Source organism: Rattus norvegicus, chromosome 13 (genome assembly GCF_036323735.1).
Source record: "Rattus norvegicus strain BN/NHsdMcwi chromosome 13, GRCr8, whole genome shotgun sequence".
In the NCBI taxonomy this organism is placed as follows: Eukaryota; Metazoa; Chordata; class Mammalia; order Rodentia; family Muridae; genus Rattus; species Rattus norvegicus.
Window position 1 is genome coordinate 33,204,486 of NC_086031.1, and position 22,223 is coordinate 33,226,708.

Genomic DNA, 22,223 nt, shown 5'->3' on the forward strand with positions numbered 1-22,223 from the left:
ACAACCACCTAGTAACTCTAGTTCTAGGAGATCAGCTCCCTCTTCTGGGCTCTGGAGGCATGTATGTGGTACATAGATGGATTCACAGGCAAAATACCCATCTGTGGGGTTGGGGATTTAGCTCAGTGGTAGAGCACTTGCCTAGCAAGTGCAAGGCCCTGGGTTCGGTCCCCAGCTCCGAAAAAAAGAAAAAAGAAAAAAAAATACCCATCTGTGTGCTCACTCCAGCAGCTCATATACCAAGATTGGAAGGATACACAGAAGATCAGCATGGCCCCTGCGCGGGGATGACACGCAAATCCGTGAAGTGTTCCATATTTTTAAAAAAATACCCATATTCACAAAATAAATTATAGAATATCTAGGGATGGAGGAGCAGGTGTTTCTGAAGCAACCGAAGGGTTGGTTAAGAGGGTTTGTAACGCTCAGTCGTGCTCTCCCAGCAACGGGAGTAATTTTGGAGAGCCAGTGTAGACGCATGCTACAAGTATCCCACCTAGATCCCTGTCCCCGGCCTCAGTTACATCAAGACTTTCAGGTATCAGTGGAGGACTGTGGTCAGTCGTTGACCCTGTGAAGCTGAAGAGGAGAGAGGGCTGTGCACAGCAGCTCCACACTTCTCGCAGGTCGGTTTTGTCACAGCTTCTGCAAAGGGATGTCTCTACTTCTCCACAACTTCCGAGATCTTAGTGGCTGGGCTGGGTAACTGTCTTAGTGAGTGTGTGGCTGTGTAAGCACGAGGGCCCAACCACAAGGACCTTAGAATCCCACAAAAGCCAGGTGTGCGTGAACTTTAGAGTCCCAGTGTAAGGAAGGCACAGGTGAGAGTCCCCTGGGTTGAGGGTCTATGCCAATGGGAGACTGTCTAAAACAAAAACAAAAAAACCCTAAGGACAAAATTTTTTTAAGGCCCAACAAGATGGGCCTTAAAAAGCTGGAAGATGGAAGGAAAAAACTCTGCACAAGGCTGCCGATGAGCTGTTAGATCCCTGCGTCTCATGGTGGAAGGGGTGAGTACACGCCTGAAAAGTCTCAGCCTTTCACAAGGATGCTGTAGTGTGTGAGTACACCTGTACTCACACAAACAGTAGTGTAAACAGACGTAACTACAGACTCCTCCCCGGAGCTGCAAGTTGGCTGAGGAATACACTCAGGACTGGGATCTATGCCAGGTCTCTTTGATGCGTCCTGTTCAGGATGCCAGGTTGAAGGAGCCCAAGCCAAAGTCTGCAAGCACAAATAGTTCCTTCTCACAGGTGACAGATGCCAGCCCGCTCAGTTCCAGCGGCCCAAGAACATGGGCAAGCCTGTCAGGGGAGGCAGTATGTGTCCAAGGGACTAAAAGGCAGTCAGTCTACCCAGGGAGCTGTCAGTCCATGAACTGATAGTGTTACAGGTGGTTCTAAAGGAACCAAGATTTGTAGGTCACTGGTTTCTTCAGTGTTCAAAAGCTGCCACTGTTGAAAGGAACCCAGGGAAGGTCCTATTCAGGTCCTTTTGTGAACAGTGGAGGGGAATCTCAGCAGTTATTCAGCACAGTGTTATGAGAGTGCCAATCTCAACTCCTGAGGAAGAAACAAGATCAGTTTAAGGCCAGCCTTGGATGAAATTTTGTCTTAGAAACAAAAATAAAAATAAAAGTATTTTTAAAACTACTGGAGTGATATCAAGGTCCTGCACTAACCTTTAATGAGGATCTGAGGCCAAGCCCCAGAAACCGTGTAAAAATGCTAAACAAGGTGGTGTGCCCTTGTAACTCTAGGTGTGGGGAGAAGCTAGGAGGGCCCTTGGGGCTTGCTTGCCAACAGCTTGGCCTAATTGACAAGCTCCAAAGCAATAGGAGACCCTGTCTTGAAGGTTGACAAGGGGGGAGTCCTCCCACCACCACGGCATACACATATGCACACACACATTAGTTGAGGAGCCTTGCTGGAGGGTTATTTTGGAAGAGTCAGGATGGTACAGGGGGGCCATCCAGGTAGAGGGTACTGGAAAATGTGGAAATCAGAGAGGACAGTGGCCTTGTCAGCAGCCACCACCTGGCCACTTCCAGGGCTCAGGGTTAAAACAGGAAGCTACTGGGAGATAGCTCCAGAGGTAATAAGCAGCAGGAAGTACATGCTTGGGACCCTGGGAGCCACACCTGGAACCCGAGTCAAGGGCTAAGTACCTCAGGGAACCAGGAGGTGAAGAGGCTGCCACTGGAACCACTACCACTGGCAACATGACTCTACCACCAAAAGGGACTAATAGTGTCATTCCTGCTGCCACAGAAATTCCTCATCCACCTTGTGAAAGTCTTCCCTGAGATTGACACATTCCATTCTGCAGGGAAGCTCCCTAAACAGAAAGGTAAATAACTCAAAATAGCTTCAGGAAGTTCCTGAAACCGAACAGGATTCACTAGGCCCCTCCCTACATAGTAAGCACTGGGCATAGAGCTGCCAAAGACTCAGAAAGCCACACTGCAAAGAAGCTGCCTAGAAGCAGCGGAAACCAACCATGCTGCCTGGAAGAGGTTCAGACCAACTGAGGCACCTGGAAAGGATTCCCTCCAACCTGTTGAGCTGCCTGCAGGCTGTGCAGTATGCTCCAGGTTCCCAGCTTTGTGAGCTGTCACCCATGCTGGAGTAGGCCTTGGTGATACTGCTGTCTTTGAATAATTTTTACTGCTACAAATAACCCTAACGAAACTCACTGGTTCATCAACTCGGGCTTTGGTGGTATCCAAATATGGGTTCCCTAACTGGAGTGAATAGACCTGCGTTGTGTCTCCCAGGAAAAGTTTTGTCACACAACTACCTGCTAGAGACCAGGAGGAGGAGGACAGAGTTGTGTCAGCCTTGTGTGTAGGTTCTCGCTGGACCCTGTAGAGCTGGAGAAACGAGGTCATGTGGCTGTCTTACCTCTAGTCACTAGAGTCTAGTATCAAGTCTAGTCACTTGATAAAGGGTTTTCAAAAAACCAGAAACATACCTGGAGGCTATATAAATAGACACTGACCCCACCTCTTCCTGAGATGTCTGGCATGCACCTACCTTCATCCGTGTGGCTCACCAAAGCAATCTACTCCTCCAAGACAATCTCTCCTCTCAACAAAGGGGGAAAGAGACTACAAAGCTTTGCCAGTTGCTGCTCCTGACTCCACTCAGGCATCTGGGCCATTTCTTCCTCTAGCTGTGTTCATTGTGAAGAGTTACAGCTCTGAAAGGGCATCCCTGACGGTGGTGTTGTGGCTCTGAGGAATAGCACGAAGTACACTCCACAGCATGCCTCACACAAGAGGTTTCTTGGGAAGAACACAGGAAGGTGACCGGCTCTGCTGAGAAGGCCCAGAGCTGTGCTGAGTGGCCCTGCTTCCCCACTCCAGGGAGGTGGCCACTGCTTCCACATCCCAGAGGCCAATGTGACACTGGAACTTGTTCCAGTCATGAACACATGTTTAGTGCCCTCTTGGGTAGCCTGGATCATCACCTGCCTTCCCGAGGGGCAGACTGCCTCAACCGGAGGCACAGCACCTGGTGCCAAGGTCTAGGCAGACTCTGCCTCATGCCCAGGGCTCACCCCCACCCTACCACAGGAGACACCATTGTGAGCATCTATGCCATAGCAAGTCCTCTTTTCATTGCTGCTTCTACCCCAACAGCGCCACTAGGCCCATGTCAGCAGCCTGGAGGGCATGCTTAGGTCTCAATGTGAGCAAGTGGCTCAACCTAGGTGCCCTCTCCTTCCTTGTTAACTCTCTCTGTGTCAGGGGCAACTCTGATGGGTTGGCCACATGCCCAGTGGAGATTCAGGTCAAAGGCACAGGAGAGTGGTGGCTTGAGCATTTTGACAAAGAAAAGATGTGTGACCTAATGAACAAGCCTGGGTAAGAAGTCCTGAGGTCCTTGAAGCCCCTTTCCCTCTGCTACCTGAGACTGGAGGGGCTGACTGACCATGCCCTCCCGCTGGGAGAGCAAGTCAGTCATAGGTGAGGCATGCGTGAGCAACAGGGCTGGGGAAAGTACAAAAGGACCCTATTCACCCAGAGCTTGTGATGCTTAATGTCACCTACCCAGGACCTAGGATCAACTAGGAGGCAAACTTAGTTAGGCCAATTCGTCCCAATGTGGTTGGCACCCTTCTATGTGTACCCACATTCCATGGCTCCTCCTCCTCCTCCCCTCCCCTCCCCCTCCTCCCCCCTCCTCTTCCTCCTCCTTCTCCTCCCCTGACTGAAGAGGTGACCTCTCAGCCACTTCCCTCTTCCCCGCCACTATGGGTCTGTGTTCTGGAGCTGTGAGCCAGCACAACTCCTTTCTCCTGTTGTTTCACGGCAGACATTTTGTCACAGCCACAGGGCAACACACTGCCCTAACCTGCAAAGTTCTGCTGGCTTTTCTTCTGTCTCCTTTTCTTTATGACCCTCCTCTCCCTTGGTCTTTCGAGACAAGGTATCATATAGCCCAGGCTGGCCTTGAGCCAGCTTATGTATCGGAGGATAACCTTGATCCTTTTGTATCCACCTCCAGAGTTTGAGGAAGCAGGTGTTCACACCACACTCCGCTTGTGCAGGGCTGGGGGGATGGAACCCAGGACTCTGTGCATGCCCAGCTGGCGCTCTGCCCTGCTGGGCCACATCTACAGCGCCCCCTTTGTTGTTTTTCTTATCTTGCATGAGGAGCTTGAAGGTTGCCACTGCTGGGCTGGAGAGATAGCGCAGTGGTTAAGAGCACTGACTGCTCTTTCAGAGGTCCTGAGTTCAATTCCCAGCAACCACATGGTGGCTCACAACCGTCTGTAATGGGATCTGATGCCCTCTTCTGGTGTGTCTGAAGACAGCTACAGTGTACTTACATATAAATAAATAAATAAATCTTAAAAAAAAAAAAAGGCTGCCACTGCTGTTCTACTGGGACCACCCCTCCCTTTCTCAGGGAGCTGTGACTCAATTTGGGTGGGCATAGACAGTGTTCTGTCTTTCTCCAGAAGAGCTAACCTCTGGCAGTCAGCTTCACCCCACCCACCTCCACCCCCACCACCAGGGGGTGTAGCTCAACTGGCAGAGTACTTGCCTGTCGAGCCCAACACCTTGGCTTCCGTCCCCAGAAACTGCATAAACCAGGTGTGGTGGTGCGTACCTGTAATCTGAACATTCAGGAGGGGGAGACAAGAGGATGAAACCTTCAAGGATGTCTGCTCTTTAGAGAGGCTGAGGGAAACCTGGGCTACATGAGAGTCTGCTCCAAACACAAACCTTGGTCCAGTTCTTCTAGCACTGAGATTTGCTAGCTGTTTGTAAACACCTCAAAAGTGTGTCAAGGATGGGGGCCAGAGAGATGGCTGAACTAGTAAAAGCACTGGCTGCTGTTCTAGAGCACCTGGGTTCAATTCTCGGCACCCACATGGCAACTCACAACTGTCTATGATTCCAGTCCTAGGGAATCTGATTACCCTCCTTCAGGTTCCTTGGGCACCAAGGAAGACTCACATGCAGGCAAAACACTCATATGCACAAAAGAACATTTCAGTATCAACAATGTGGCGATTAGGAGTGAAGGTTGGTTCAAGGTATCCATTTGACTGGATTGGTGAGTTAATGGGGAAAATCCAGAGCTCTATTTGGTGTGTCTATGGTTAGCAATTTCTCCTCCACCCATAAGTTGATGTCATCCTGGCTCTACCTTGATGGCCATAAGAACATGGGTCTAGCCAGGATGTGCTGCTGGTCAGATTCTGCTGTGGTTAATGTGACACAAGCAAGAGTTATTTGGAAGAGGAACTTCATTTGAGAAATACCTCCATCACACTGGCCTGCTGGCAAGTCTGTAATGCTTTTTCTTGACTAAGGTTTGATGTGTGAGGGCCTACCCCACGGTGGGTAGATGATAGAATATATAAGAAGATTAATTAAACTCCATGAGGTCACGAAATTTGCAGGCAAATGGATGGATCTAGAAAATATCATCCCGAGTGAGGGAAGCCAGGCCAGAAAGACATGCATTACCACATACTCACTATAAGTAGACATTAGCCACAAAGTACAGGATACCAGTGCTACAATCCACAGACCCAAAGAAACTAAGTAACAAGGAGAGCCCAAGGGAGGATTCTTGAACCTCACTCAGAAGGAGAAATAAAGTAATCTTCGGAGGTGAGTGGAGGGAGGGATCTGGCTTGGAAAGGGAGGTGAGGAGGGGAACGGGTATGGGGATAAGGTGGGAGAGAGAGCTGGGAGAACGGAAATCAGTGTGTGTGTGTGTGTGTGTGTGTGTGTGTGTGTGTGTGTGTTGAGCCTCTCTGGGACTGGCCAGAGACCTGGGATAGGGGAGGGTCCTGGGATATGGACTAGCTGAGATGCCTACCAATAACGGATATGGAAACTGAAGTGGCTACCTCCTGTAGCCAGGTAGGACTTCCAGAGGAGGGAAGTGGGCATCAACCTGCACACAAAAACTTTGTTCCAAGATTTGTCCTTCCTGGAAGATGGACAGGGATAAAGACGGAGCAGAGATCGAGGGAATGGCCAACCAAGGACTAGCCCATCTTGACACCCAGCCCATGGGAGAGAGCCAACCCCCGACATTATTATTGATACCCTGCTATGCTTGCAAACAGGAACCAAGCCTAACTGTCTCCTGAGAGGCTTCAGCCAGCATCGGATGGAGGCAGATGCAGAGACCCACAGCTCGGGTCAGCGGAAGCAGAGCTTGGGGAGCCTTGTGGAAGAGTGCGGGATGGGATTGATTGAAACAGAGGGGACAAGGACACCACAGGAAGACCTACAGTGTCAACTAACCTGAGCCCATGGCGGATCATAGAGACTGGGCCACTAAGCAGCAACCAGGGAGTTTGCAGGGGCTGGACTGCATTTGTAGCAAATGTGCAGCTTGGCCTTCATGTGGGAGCCCGAACAAATGGAGCAGGGGCTGTCTCTGACTCTGTTCCCTGCAGTTGGAGCCCCTTCCCCTAACTGGACTACCTGATTGGGAGAGGATGTGCTTAATTCTACTGTGACTTGATATCCCAGGGCGGGGCGGTACCCAAGGGGGGCTTCCCCTCTCCTCGGAGAAGGGGAGGTGATAATGGGGGAGGAATTTGTGAGGGTGTGACTGGGAGAGGAGTGGGGAGGGGGCTGGGAATAAACAAACAAATAAATGAAAAACCCAAACTCCATGGGGGTGGATTATAACGCATACTCCTGTAATCCAATGAGGTTGGTACGTGTAAGGGAGGTCCTTCCCCTAGCCCCAATCTGTACACGGCACACCCAGACACCAAGTAATCAGCACGAAGGAGACTTATTACCCCAGAAGGCTTAGAAGGGGAGACTGCAAAAGCAGCAGCAGCAAATAGGTATTTTTGCAAGAATGGGTTTGAAGGGGGAAAGGGGAAGTCTGTGCTAGGGCGAGTTGGTAAATCCTGATTGGACATGTTAGCCAAATAATGAATTTTGATTGTTGGACCTTGGTGTTTTGTCTCAGGAATAAGTCAGTGGCCAAAAAAGGGAAAGGACCTTGGGGGCTAGCTTGGGATGTAATCTAAAGGTTTTTAGCAAATGGAGAAGAGGAAAAAGTGCCTGCCAGTGCTACGTTTACCATGCTCTGGCCTGCTAGAGCCCTTTGCTACTCATGACGAGGAGGGACTAATGCTATGATGAAGCCATTCTGGGTCACCTGTGCTCCATTACCAAGTCCAATAAAACACCTGGTCTCACCACGGTAGACTGGTAAAAGCCACATTTTAGTCGGTTATTGGTGCCAATCTGGGGTAAACTGGATGTTAGAGGGCTCAGGAGACAGCCCAGAGAGTAAAGGTGCCCGCGGCTTGTCTTCTCATGCTAGTTGTTACCCAAAAACCTGTTTGTAATGTCCTGCACTTAGGCTAACGGAAGCTTGCCCCCAGTTGGGTCTGATTGGGAAATAAAGTTGCCGTCAGTCAATGGTTGGGCAGGGAGACAGAGGCGGGACCTTTAGGATCCCCAGGGAAGAAATCGCTGCCTGCTGATGAGAAAGAGGGGAGTCTGCTAAGAGAAGGCACAGGATTCAGCACGCTGCCAGGAAGCTGCAGGAGGGAGAGACAGCCGAAATGTAGGTGCAAAGGGGAAAGCAGGCCCAGAAGAGCCGCTCAGAAGGGTCCGTGGGCAGCAAAGATAAAAATACAGATTCAGCAAGTGTTAGCTCAGGAATATCGGAGGGGAATGTGTTAGCCACCTCGAGGTTCAGGGGTGGCCCAGTCATTGAGCTAGTTAAGGCGTATTAAAAAAGAAGCCAGCATGCGGACTTCATTCGTGAATCTAGAACCCTTGGCAGGTGCAGAGGAAGTGCACGCCCACTGGGAGCGTATAGCGAACTCTGACAATTTACCGCTATGCCTGCCACTATCCCAGATGACCTGAATTCTCATTTTAGGACTGACATAGTAGGAGGAAAGGACTGACTCTCGCACATTGTCCTCTGACCTTCCTGTGTGCTGTGCACTTCAACCCCACACATGACATGATAATTTAAAAGGACTTTGGCTGTAGACACCAAAGACTGATAGAAGAGGAGATAAAAGAGTTAAGACATATCTGTAACAGGCCCCAAACATTAGCACTGTGGACCCCATGACAAAAGTGCCATGCACACAGGCACCACCACCTTTCAAAACTAAAGCAGAGGCACGATCCATCGAAGCCCACGACCCTGGGAAAGGTCTAAACAGACGCACCTTGCTGTACTTCTGCTTCTGGTTGCCTATTCTTGTTAACTGAAGTACCTATTCTTGTTAACTGAAGTACCTATTCTTGTTAACTGAAGTACCTATTCTTGTTAACTGAAGTATGTCAACCCAGATCGTGGTTTTTGTTCTTAAAAGCTCACCCTGAGGAAGCTCAGGGCTAGACTGTGATTCCAAACACCCAGTGTAGTCGGCTGAAACCCGGGTCTGAGTAGTCTTCTTTGGTGAATACCCCACAGCAAGACCAATGCTATTGGGGGCTCTGGGAGGCAGCATAGCCAGGCTTGTTAAACTGGTTGGTTGCAGAGAGCTGCACTGTGAGAGATCAGAAGCCATTCCCTCCTGCTAGCATTAGGCTGCAATGGCCATTTATTGTTCACTTCAGTGTCTGACCTAACAGCCTTGTGACTGTTAGGTAAATCCTTTGGAATGCATAACAGATTTCTCCCTTTCATCCCAAAGGCTAAGAACGTCACCTGATAGCATCTAAGGCCTACAGCAGAGACTTCCCTGCTGTGCTGTAACCTGTCTGCCTGGTAGAAACATGAATTTATAAAATGCCTTGATTGTTAACTGCCTTTGTTCTTTTACTATAAAAATCCACAAAACCGTTACCATGCTGGAACATGGTGGTTGGGGGGTATCATGAACCTGTATTTGCAGGCCATGGTGTCTTTTTTTCATTATACACTCTTATTTTCTTTAGAATGTTGACACAAAACCACAACTCTTACCTCAAAGGGACAGTTTATTGAAGAGCCAAGTATGAGTGACCATGCCCAGAGTGTGGATTAAGGTCAAATCAAAATCCATGTTCCAATGAGGAATCAGTTTTGTGAAGTTTTTATAGTGATAGAACAAAGAAAGACATAAATCAAGACACTTTTCAAATACACCGGTGGAAACATGCTATAGCAACATGGAGGATCTCTACCGTAGGCCTCAGATGCTATCTGAGGACTTTTAGCCTTTTGGTTAATGACAACTATGGTTTTATTAAAACATCTCCTCTTTCCATTCTACCACCGAGCTAAATCCTCTCAACCCCTTTTTATTGAGACAAGGTCTCAGTGTAGCCCTAGCCAGCCTGGAGCTCACAATGTAGACGAGGCTGGCCTTGACCTGACAAAGGTCCACTTGGCTCTACCTCCACAGTGCTGGGATGGAAGGTGTACAATCTGCCACAGGCTGTCAGATGCAAAAAAGAGGTGGGCAAGGAATGGCTATTTAGGTGACTAAAAATATAGCCCAAGTTAAACTGTAATTGGGCTCTGGATACAGCACTGCAAGCCTTAACACCAGCACGGAAACTAATTAGCCCTGCAGAAGGGATGATGGAAGGTGCAGCTCCTGTAGAACTTTTGTTCACAGAGCTGAGAGCTCTTTTGTGTCCTTGTGGGATTTGCTTAAGGCACACCATTGACAAAAGAATCACCTTGGTGTTGCGCTAAGCCACACACATGAACAAAGTGAAAACAATCTGCTAAGGTGATTCTTCTACAAAAAGAGGTAAGCAAGCAGCCAAACACACTCACCAAAACGAATGCTGCCTTTTATCCCTGATGTAGGTGGTGACTGAGTCTCATTTCATTGGTGGGAAACTCGATGTCCCAATCTAATGCAACTGGGAACAACAGAGGGGAACAGGGAGGTTTGGGAAATATGGGATGACTGCCTTTAACAGAAAAACTGCTCCTCTTGACACCGAGTTGTTCATGTAAAACCCAAACAGGCTCCAGAGGGAGGGCAGGGGGAGATGCAGACTGGAGATCTGGTGTTGTAGAAGTGGAGCCATTTGAGCTGCCTGCCACACCTCGGGAGCCCGAGAGTAAGAACAGGGATTAGGCCCTTGCCTTGGAGGAGGGAATTCACAAAACAAGCCAAATAGCATCGGACAGGCGTAGAACAGGGAGGGATAGTGTATGTGAATCCCACAGAGGCAGGAGAACAGGACACGTAGTGCGAAGCCTGAGAGGCACACTGTGGAGTCAGCTTGTGCTCTGCCCTTGCCCCACCTCTCTGAATACAGACACACCTTTGTGATCTGTTCTGCTCAGGGACGGGTGTCACTTTCCGGCAGAGATGGGACAAGCCCAAGCATTGCTCCTCAGAAGGGAGGCAGAGAATAAACAGCAAATGCTACCATGAGGGCGGGCAAGGCTGGTCAGGGCTGCTGGAGTCAGGAGACAGGGAGCAACTCTCTCGAGAGTTGTGTGTATGAAGGAGAGCTAGAAGACACAGCAGGGGGAGTTTGGGCACATCAGAAGCAGGTGGAAAGGTTTCAGTACCACACTGAGACAGGATGGGGAGTACAGGGAAGGCAGCGTTACAGAATGGGTCCATTAGTACTCCACTTCTGTTTCAACAGGAAGGAAGAGCAGGGAGGACTGCTGGGAATGTTCCTGCCCGAGACACTCTGTTTTAATCATGGAGGTATGAGACTGTGTACTTAGAGTAAGGAAACCCTGAGGAGAGAGTCGGGAATGTGCAGGAGAGGTGACTCAGGCAGTTCTCTGCAGGTGAGATCAGGCCCTTGTGAGTGGTGGCAGGATCTATCCAACAATACAGAAATGACCAGGTCAGTGGGCTGAGCAGGGGTGAGGGTAGGCCAGGGACATAACACCATCACCATTAACGTCTAGCGTGAAGTATTCAGGGCCATGAGATGTATGGCTCTGTAGTTTAGGCACTGGTCCCCCATGCTCAGCCTGAGTTTGAGCTCTGGGATACACATGATGGATGGAGAGAGTTGACACGTGGATGTCATGAGATATGCCTCCAGCTCCTGTAAAGAAATGTAATTGACATGAAACTGTGGCTTCTCTCTCTCTCTGTCTCTCTCTCTGTCTCTCTGTTTCTCTGTCTGTCTGTCTGTCTGTCTGTCTCTCTGTCTCTCTGTCTCTCTGTGTGTGTGTGTGTGTGTGTGTGTTTTAGTTACTTTTCTATTGCTGTGATAAAACAACATGACCATGACCACTTTCGAAAGTGTTCGAAAGGAACAGTATTGGCGCTCAGGACTCCCAAGACCAAGTTTTTCAGCACCAAAGAGTTATTTTCCCTAGACAGACAGAGGGCAGGACTAAGAGACAAAGACAGAGGGTGAGAGAGAAGGGGAGGGGAACAAGGGAGACGAGGGAGGGGAAGGACTCCTTCTCTGAAAAGAGAAGACAGAGATGGGCCACAGGAAAATGTCAATTTATGAAGGTTGAAGGGGAAACCCCATGTTAAGATGAGGTGTTTAATTTTAATTGGGAATGTTAATTAGGTGAGCCAAAGGGGCCTTTTGATGGCTGGACTTCAGTACTTCAATAGCTGGACCTCGGTAGTCAGTCTCAGGAGGGGCAGGAAGCGGCCAAATAAGGAACAGACCTTGGAATAGCTTTAGGAATGTAATCTAGTGGTTTTTTAGCAAGATAGAGGGAATGGGGAAGAAAGGCAAGGCCTGGTAGCACCACATTTGCCAAACCCAGGCCTGCAAGAGCCCTTCAGGGTTTCATTGAGCTTATAGTTCCAGGAAGATAGGTGGATCCGGGCAGTGGGTGGCAGTCATGCTGGCTGGGAACACCTGAGAGTCTGTGGCTTCAAACCACAAGCCAGAAACAGAGCAGACTTGAAATGGCGTAAGATTTCAAATTCTCAAAGCTCAGGCCTGGTGACTTACCTCCTCTTGCAAGGTCACACCTCCTAAGTCTCTGGTACCTTTAAGCTGAACAAATCCCTCCCCAAGACGCTGTTAATTGTGACCTTATATCACGGCAATAGAAATCCAAACTGTGAGAAGCCCGGCTTGTTAATGTTTCCCTTGGAAACCACTTGAGCTGGCCCTCAGGTTCACATTGCTCTCAGCACTGTCTTCCAAGCTCCTGTTAGGACGGCCCACTAAGCATCCTTAGAGTTCTGCCACTTTTCAGTTCTGAGGTCCAAAGCCTTCCACATTGATCAAAAACAAAATAAAACCCAGCATGGTGAGGTCTATCACAGCCCACTCTCTGGTACGAACTTCTGGTGCTGTAATAAAACACCATGGACAAGGGCTGGAGAGATGCCTCAGCGGTTAAGGGCACTGGTCATGAGTTCAATTCCCAGCAACCACATGGTGGCTCACAACCATCTACAATGTGGTTTGATGCCCTCTTCTGACACAAAGGTGTATATGTACATATAGCATTGGTATACATTAAATAAAAAAGTAAATATTAAAACAAAACCCCATGACCAAAGCAGTTTATAGAAAGGTCTGTTTGGGCCTACAGTTCCAGACGGTTGGGGGCCTACCATGGCAGAGAATTGTGGCAGCATGGTGGCAGAAACAGCTGAGGGCTCACATCTCAAATCTCAAGCGGAAAGCAGAGAGCACAAACTCACAAACTGGCCATGTCTTTAAACCCTCAAAACCCACCCCCAGTGACACATCTCCTCCAGCAAGGTCCCACCTCCAATGCCTCCCTAAACAGGGACTTTCAACTGGGGACCAAGTATTTAGATGCTTGACATTGTAGGGGATGTCTCAGTCAAGCCACTACAGCGTGGGTCTACGTGTACGCACTTGTCTGTGTGTGGAGGTCAGAAGTCAACTTATTCCCTATTTGTTGAGAGAGAGTTTGTCACTGAACCCAGAGCTTACTACTTCACTAGACTGGCTGGACAGCAAGCCCCACGGACCTTCTCGTGCACTTCTTCCCAGCGTTGAAGTTACATGCACACACCATGCACACACCCAGCTAACTGGTTGCTGGTGATTCCGACTCGGGCCCTCATGAGCCACCATCCTGCTTTGTGTGTAGCCGTCTCTGCAGCACGCACTCAGTCTTTACCACTCTGTGAAGCAGGTGTCATTATAAGCACCCCCATGTGACACGGGCCAGGCAGAAGGGAACGGTGAACAAGGTTTCAACAGGGTTTAGCCATGTTCTGTAGTTCTGCAATATTCTAAATGGCTGGTTTCCAAATGTCATGGGACTTCGCATTCTTAGCCATGGACTTTATACTCTGAAAACTGTGCAGGGACCCAGTTTGACTTGATGCAGCCATGCTGAATTGTCACGTTGGCTTCTGAGTAACACCATGGTTCCCCCTTCTGCGGTCTCTCAGCATACTCTAGAGCAGGGGTTCTCAACCTTCCCAACGCTGCAGCCCTTTAATACAGTTCCTCGTGTTGTGATGACCTCCAACCATAAAATTATCTCGTTGCTACCTCAAAAACTGTAATTTTGCTGTTGTGAATTGTAATGTATCTGACACGCAGGATATCTGCTTTGCAACCCATAAAGGGGGTCATGTCCCACAGGTTGAGAACCACTGATACAGATAAACAAAACCCCTAGGGTGGTGTGTGGAATTCTGTAGCCAGACTCTAGTCCTGTCGGCATCAGGAATGTGCCTGGCACCCTTGATAACAGCTTGAGATAAACTAAGAACATTCCAGTTTCATCTTCTGACTTGAGTTTCAGGGATCCAACAGTCCAGTTGCTGCTCTGGGCCAGGCTTCTCTGAGCCCAAATGAAATTGCACCCAATACTCCTGGATCTGTCTGCTTTTCTTCAGCCTCTCTGCGCTTTCTGCTGATGGAGAGCAGTTCTTTCATACTGGATTTCTCTGAACAGCAGACCCCTCTGACTCTCTGGCTCACCTGACAGTTATGCCGAATGATCAGTACCGCCAGCCTAAGGTCCCTAGAGATCAGGAAGTGTGTGAAATTATGTGGCAGACCTCCCATTTGTCCAGATTTGTAGGTCTGTAACTTGAAACAGAATTTCCAGCCAGGAGCAAGCTGGGGGTGGAGCTTGTAGAATACCTGGTTCAATCCCAGGCATCATAAAACTGGGTAAGATGGTGCACATCTTTATTCCCAGCACTTGAGAGATGGAGACAGGACAATCAGGAATTCAAGATCATCATAGTGAGCTACAGTAAGTTTCTGGCTGGTCTTGAGCACTAGACCATTTGTGTGTGTGTGTGTGTGTGTGTGTGTGTGTGTGTGTGTGTGTAATTTTCTAGATTAACTTGTGTTTTTTATTATTTTATTTATTTACATTACAAATGTTGCCCCCTTCCCCCCCCCCCCGAGTTCTTCACCTTCTCCCCTCTGGCTCTGAGAAGGTGCACCCCTCTCTCCTAGTACCCTCATTCCCTGGGGAATCAAGTCTCCCCAGGATTAGGCTCTTCAGGTTGGTGGCTCTGAAGGCTGCAGGTTGGTTGTTCTTCCTATGGGGTTGTCATCTCCTTCAGCTCCTTTCAGGTGTCCCCTAACTCTTCCATAGGGGTCCTCAACCTCAGTCCAGTGGTTGGCTGTAAGGATCTGCATTTGTTTCAGTCAGCTGCTGGTAGGGCCTCTCAGAAAATGGATGCTTCTCTTCCTCTGTGTCCCCTCCACCCCACCTCCTCTGTTTTTTGAGACAGGGTCTATGTAGTCCTGAAACTTGTTGGCCTCAAACTCAGAGACCAGCCTACTTCTGTCTTCTGAGTGCTGGAATTAAAGTACTTGGCTACCTAGAACTCTTAAAGAAACAGTACATTGGGGGATTGGGGAGCATGCCAGGGGAGAGAACATATGGTGGTCAGAAGTGCTGGCTGTACTCAGGAGAGAGGAGGAACCCAAAAGGAAGGCACATGAACACACATCCCTGACCTGTGTGTGGATGTTTGCTTTGTTTTAACAATGATAAACTCTCCCTGCGGGGATCCCAGATCCCCACAGGAAGGGACTCTGTGGAGCAGCAACGGAGCCATGATTCTTAGCTGCAGCTCTGTTTCAAGACAACAAGCAGTAGCAATGGAAGCAGACAAGAACCAGACAGCAGTGAGTCAGTGCCCTGGAGTCTCAAGATCTGGGCCACAAGCTTGAGACAAGTCCCTGTCGCTCTTTGGGGCTGTTTCCTATCTATACACTGAGGATCCCGAACAGGTCATCTTTCTTTAGTTTGTGCATGGGGGTGGAGGGGGTGTGTGTCACTCTCATGTAGCCCAAGCTAGCCTTAAAGTCCTTATGTGGTCAAGGATGACTCGAGCTCCTGATGCTTCTGCTCCTCCCTCCCATGTTGGGGTTAAGTGAGCTCATTTTCATGCCTGGATGAATGGTAGTGAACTCCAGACTTTGTGCTGGGTAAATGCTCAACTATCCCGAGGAGCCAGGACAGCTCATCCTGTTTCTTCCCCCCAGCACCGTGCGAGCCTAGGAGCATGAGCTAGACTTACTCTGGCCTAGGACATTTGTGCTCCCTGTTGTTGACGAACAGAGCATCCCGAGTTCCTCTAGTCTGACCCGTCGGGGCCTTGACTGTAACTGACCCAGGATCTGCTACCTCAGCACATGCAGGCTTGCCGAGTGCAGGCCTCAGAAGCCCACCTGGTACTTGGGGTGTTTTGGAGCTTTCAGGGAAGTGCAGCCTGGGCAGGGGCCCCACCCTCTGAGTCAGAACAGCTGGGTGGAAACCTGTCAGCACCAACACCCACTTCGTTTCTGTCCACGACAGCTTCCTGTGGCTCTGGAGAACAATTCACTTTTCCCATGGGTTGTCCTGCTTATGTCAGAATGGCTTTTGTTACTTATTGTCAGGCATTTTCTTTAGTTTCCAGCACAGGTGAAGGCTGAGCAAAGCCCACCTTTCTCCAGGAAAAGGAGGGGATGGGAGAAAGGTCTGACTTTCCTGGAAGCCTTGCTGCCTTGCTACCAGGAGAAGCCTGACAAATGACCTGGACAGTCATGCTGTTCACAGAAGGGATTGGGGAACAGAAGGTGGAGGCAGAGTCATACTGCATGGGTCCTTTCAGGATAATACTGACACGGTAGTCTGAGGTGACTAACTCTATGCCTGTGGGTAGTAAGCAGTGTGCACTCAAGTCCCAGATATGTATATACTATTCTGTGTTCCCCAGCATGACGCCGTGGCCTTCCATGACACCGTGGCCTTCCAGGGTAGCTTACGTATGACCAGTCAGAGTTTTTCAGTTTGAGACAGTGTTGCTCTAGTCTATGCTGACACTCCGACAGTGCTGGGAGGGATTACAGGTATGTACTGTACTGTGCGCTGACCAATGCCTTCAAAAACTTTGTGCTGTGTGCATGTTCACGTGTGTAAGTGCAGAAACATGCATATGGAGGTCAGAGGACAGCCTTATGTGGAGATTCTGGCCATCCATTGAGGCAGGGTCTCTCGTTTATCTCTGCAAAGGGGCCCGTGAGTTTCAGGTGATTCTTCTGCCTCTGCATCCCCCATTGCAGGAGTGCTGGGATTATAGGTGTGCTACTGTGTCTGGTTTTACACAGGCTCTGGGGATCTGAACTCAGGTCTTCATACTCGTGCAGCAAGTGCTTTACCCACGGAGGTATCTCCCCAGCCACCAGTGAGGGTTTTGGTCTTTGGAAACATTTCCACTCCCAATCTCCTACACCCACACTGACAGGAATCCCAACTGTGTCAGTGCAGCAACTCACTCCATCTGGTCACTTCTAATGGTGGCTCGGACTTAACAATTTAGCCAGGGCCATTCATGCTCAAGAAACAGCACATAAAACATGAACATCTGTGGAGTTTTATTGGAGTGGGTCATATCTAGAGTTCTTGTTCAGTGTATAGACAACTCACAGTTCAGTGCAGTGCTTCTTATACAGGCCACATACAACAGGAAGTCACTGAATATAGTGCACGTGATACAAAAATAAATTACAGTTCCAAAGCTACTGCAGAGCTTAACAACTAGAAAAAGTAAACACAAAATAGCTGGTGAGTCCTCATAACCATCTATTGTATCCAGATGTGAAAACAGAAAGAATACAGAGTTCCATGAAAACACACACACACAGATACACACACACAGACAGACACAGATACAGATACACACATACAGACACAGATACAGATACACACAGACACAGATACACTCACATACACACACACAGATACACACACACATACACACAGATACACACACACAGACACAGATACACACACACAGACACAGATACACACACACACACACAGACACAGATACACACACACACACAGATACACACACAGACACAGATACACACACTGATGCACACACACAGATACATACACACGGACAGACACAGACACAGATACACACACACAGATACACACACACAGATACACACACACACACACACACACACACACACACACACACATACACACACACGTAAGAAGGAATCCTGAGCATTAGTGGACATCACTCCCAACAGTGCAATAAGGAGGCAGAGAAGCGGCCCCAACAAGTTCGCACAGCGGAGCACAGCTCAGGACAAGTTCCCACAGTGCAAACCAAGTCCTGAAGCTGGCAACACAGGAAGGTTTCTTGTCCATTCTGACCATCCAAACCCAAGTTTATTTATTTCCTGAAAAGAAGCATCAGTGATCTATGACCCACATTCTTTATTGTATACATGTATGAAGGTTTCCAGTCAACTGGATGGCCAAAAGACGGATTAAATAACAGGACCAAGACTGTAACGGCTGAGAGAGACCCACAATCTCATCTGGCAGCCCTGTGGACAACTCCACAGTGTCCAGAGGTGCTGCCTGCCCGAGTGGCTGCTAGAGCTGCAGAACATGAACTGCAGGCAGCGCTCTCCTGTGCTCAGAGCTGGAGGCAGGTAAACCAGCTCCAGGGAGTCAGCTGTGCTGAGCGCTGCCCTCTGTGCTCTACAGCACCAGCAGAACTGGTTACCGAAGTAGCTGTGACCTCAGGCTCTCTACAGAACAAGCGCAGTGGGTCTGGGGACATAGCTCGGTGGCAGAGTACCTCACCATGTAGCCTCAGTTTGCCTGCAGCTCAGAAATGCTGAGTGATGGGGTTAAAGGGACCAGCCACCATCTCCACTCCAAGGTCCTGGTTCTGATCCCTAGCAACTCAGAAACAAAGCCAATCAAACAAAAAACTTGTCAGAACAAGTACATGCTAGGCTTGGTGGTTCATGACTGAAAATCCAGCACCTGGAAAGCTGAGCCAGGAGGATTGCTAGGAGTTCAAGACCATTATGGGTTACATAGTGAGACCCTGTCTCAAAACAACAAAACAAAGTGAAACAACACAAAACAACAAATGAGTATGAAACCTGTCAAATGAAAAGACAAGAACCTTACTTAGAAAATAAGTTCCCGGGTGCACTGGCACAGGCCTTTAATGAAGCACCCAGGAGGCAGAGGCAGAGGCAGAGGCAGAGGCAGAGGCAGAGGCAGAGGCAGAGGCAGAGGCAGAGGCAGAGGCAGAGGCAGAGGCAGAGGCAGAGGCAGAGGCAGAGGCAGAGGCAGAGGCAGAGGCAGAGGCAGAGGCAGAGGCAGAGGCAGAGGCAGAGGCAGAGGCAGAGGCAGGAGGATCTCTAAAACAGACCAGCCTGGTCTATAGAGTGAGTTCCAGTTTTCCATCAGTTGAGTGGTTAGTAAACAATCTAGCAAGGGACAGCAGTTTTCTGGGGCTCAGTTAAGAGAAGCGAGGTCCAAGCTTTAGCCAGAACTGAGAAAAACAAGCAGGAGATCCTAGTAATAGCCCAGAGATCTCGTCCCAGGCATGCCCAGGAGAGTGGAACCTGTGCAAAGCAAGGGCCTAGGGACAGTGAGCAGGACTGTAAGGCATGTATGTCTCTCAAAGCAAGGTAAAATGCCAAGGAGCCTGTGTGCTTGTTGCTGTTCACCATCCTGAGGAACAGGAATGTAACCAGGAGCCCTGCCTGTGTGGAAAGAGTTGCTACCCAGAAGCTGTCAGAATCCAGATCCTTCCCTCACATGTACAGACTCCTTTCTGTGTGCTAACTGAACCTTCATATCTTACTGGAAACTGCAATGCCAAGTCCCTAATACAATATGAACCTTGTCCACACCCCTCCTTCCCTCCCTCCCTAGACATGCAGGACAGCCTTTTGGCCCTATCTCCATTGTGACATAAACCCACATGGCCGGCGGCTGCCCATCTTCCTGATTCAGCTCATACAGCCAGTTGCCTTTTTACCTAGCTGACACCTCCAGCCTCACTTAGCATCCTCACTGCCTCATGCACTTGCCCCACTCCTACTGTCCACTGGTGCCCTCAGGCCTGTCTCATTAGCACTACCATTTTCAAAGGAGCAGAGTCCTGCACACTGTAACAGCACAGGAAACATTTAATCTGTCAGGGCAGATTGGTCACTCAAGTAGTAACGGGTAAGCTTACGACTCGACAGTAGCACATAGGACTTCTTTTTACTGGAGATTTAAGTGAATCCTAACCAAGTCCGTAACAAACATTCTCACTAGCAAGAACTCATGTACCTGCAGACAAAAATGTCATGGGTACTTTCAGCGACTCAATCTTGAAGGGACAGTGCTTGTTCCTAAACAGAACAGGACACTTAGGACCTCTAAGTCACTGTGTCTTAGCTTTGTGTTAGTAGAACAGCTAGCCCTGTGGGCTACCCAGGACTTCCAGACAATAGGAATCTGATAGCCAAACCAGTGTGTCCTGGGTCACATTACCAGTACTAGGCGCCATACTCTAAGAAATGTCTTATCACTGAGGACTGGCAAGCTACACTATATTGGCTAAGGGGAGACAGCCAGCAAACCGTTTAGCAAAAGTGGTTTCTAAACTGTCCAGCTCTCCTGGACATTGTGAAACTGAACCCTCTGAGCTTACCAATCAAGACACCAGTGTTTGCCTAAGCATATACTATGTCACAAGGAAGCCAGGGTAGTTCAAATTATAGCTCCTTAAAGACCGCAGAGCTGGGTGTTGTCTTAACTGAGAAGTAAGGATGAGTACTCAAGTACACACAGCACATGCTGGGCAGAGCTGAGCAAACCACCCCCCCCACCCGGGGTTGTTACAGCTTAGCATCAGTGTGTGGTAACAAGGCAACACTATCGGCATCACCAACGTCTGCACATCACCCTCATCTCCATGGCAACTGAGGCCTCAGGTCTCAGTCAACAAGGTAAAGCTACTTTAGTGTCATTTCCCTGTGCTGGGCCGACAGGGACACCTCCATACACTCTGCTATGATGAGTGGGTACTATAAAATCATCACTTCTTTTGGTACAGGCTAAGGGAATAAAAGTTTAAAATGAATACAAAACCCCTAATGTAAACTGACTTCGGTCATTATACTCATCAAGGACCCATCCCTCTCACCGCCATTCCCTATTTCTGCCAGGTGTTTTCTCTTCCTTTCAGTGTATCCCAAAAGGAACTGGAGGCTATGCCTAAGGACAGCCCTTCCCAACTGGAAAGCCTAGTAGGGCTGCATTCTCCACTGCTCAGGAGAGCACAGGCCTCAGGTTGAGGCCTCGGGTCTGAGTAGACACCGGCTGCCTCTAGGCTGCAAAGTTACAGACAGGTGATGATTCAGATGCTTCCGACAGGAAAAGGGGTCTAAGGAGGACATGCCCAGAGACCGACCTCTCTGTAGTTACCCAGAGACAACATGTATCTTTGATAAATGGGTTACATACTGAGCTTACACTGCTCAGAAGTGGAAGTGTGGGTGACATCTTCACCCCTCTATGTTCTCAGCTTCTCTAAGAATCCTAGGAACTATGCAAGAGCTGGCCTGAATCTACTGACATGGGGTTTTCATCTGTTTCCTCAATTCTGATTTCCAGGGAATGCACAGGAAAGTGCCACTCACTTTTGCAGCAGACACGCAGGTCGCAGGTCGGGTGTGCTCACCTGACATTACAGGGACCAGCAGTGAAAGGCTCTGGACAGCAAGCCTTGCTCTAAGCTATAAACAGTTGCAACCGCTAGGTGGAGCCAACAGTTTGCAGGAAACTTCCCTTCATGTCTTCAGGACTTGGCGATGCAGATACAGTTACAGGAGGAGGTATCTTCATTAAGCAGTGATATGGGGTAGACTTCCAGTTGGACGGAGAATGTAGCTACTCTCTTCATGGAGTTAAAGTCAAATCCTGGTAGAAGGCTTTCCCCAAGTAAAGGAGCTGATCAGCTGGCCCCAGGGTTGACCGGGGATGGTGCGGGGCATTCCCAGTACAGGTAGGGAACAGCAGCCCTCAGAGCTCAGTAGTCAGCAAGCACTTCTGCTTCAAGGCTGAGTCTCCAGGCAGAGGAGGGGCAGAGCTGCAGGGAAGAGAGAGGCCTAGTAAGCGATGGGCTCATGTCTCCAGTACCCACACGGACATGCTGAGAAGAGAGATGACAGACCTAAATGGGGATGCAGTGCTACCGCATGAGCAGTGAGATATTCTGCAGGGCACGGTTTCCACATAGTGATGCTCCTGCTCCCCTGACTCCAGCTTAAAGTATAGTCAAACCTTTCTTCACGAATAGGAAGAACCGCATGGTACCAAACACAAGAGCAACACGTCCTGCTTCCCTTTGAACTGACTTGGCTCATCCTCTATGGTGAGGAGACTTAGGCTGACCCGAGGACCCATACCACCCGTGCTCACACTCCTATTCAGTAAAAGCTACACCAGGGCCCTCACCTTGGGAATGTTCCAGTCTCCCACCCTGCACTGTGCCTTGCCCTGTGTGGTAGAGTACCACCATTCATTACTAGGATTGCAGGC

General features: G+C 49.2%; 1 protein-coding gene and 1 non-coding gene across 12 annotated transcripts in view; one reads left to right on the forward strand and one right to left on the reverse strand.

The window, feature by feature from the left end:
- The first annotated feature begins 215 nt into the window (after window positions 1-215).
- Window positions 216-322, forward strand: LOC120096454 (U6 spliceosomal RNA). The gene has a single exon (XR_005492860.1). It is a non-coding gene; the product is annotated as a U6 spliceosomal RNA (small nuclear RNA).
- A 16,897-nt stretch (window positions 323-17,219) lies between these two features.
- Epb41l5 (erythrocyte membrane protein band 4.1 like 5) overlaps window positions 17,220-22,223 on the reverse strand; it is a 99,696-nt gene continuing 94,692 nt past the window's right edge. For 10 of the 11 annotated variants that reach the window (XM_039090680.2, XM_039090673.2, XM_039090679.2 and 7 more), the window contains one exon: window positions 17,220-21,771. In XM_039090680.2, coding sequence (XP_038946608.1) covers window positions 21,705-21,771 — 67 coding nt within the window. In that variant the 3' untranslated portion in view covers window positions 17,220-21,704. The remainder of the gene's footprint in view (window positions 21,772-22,223) is intronic. The other variant, NM_001401160.1, reaches the window with a different exon arrangement.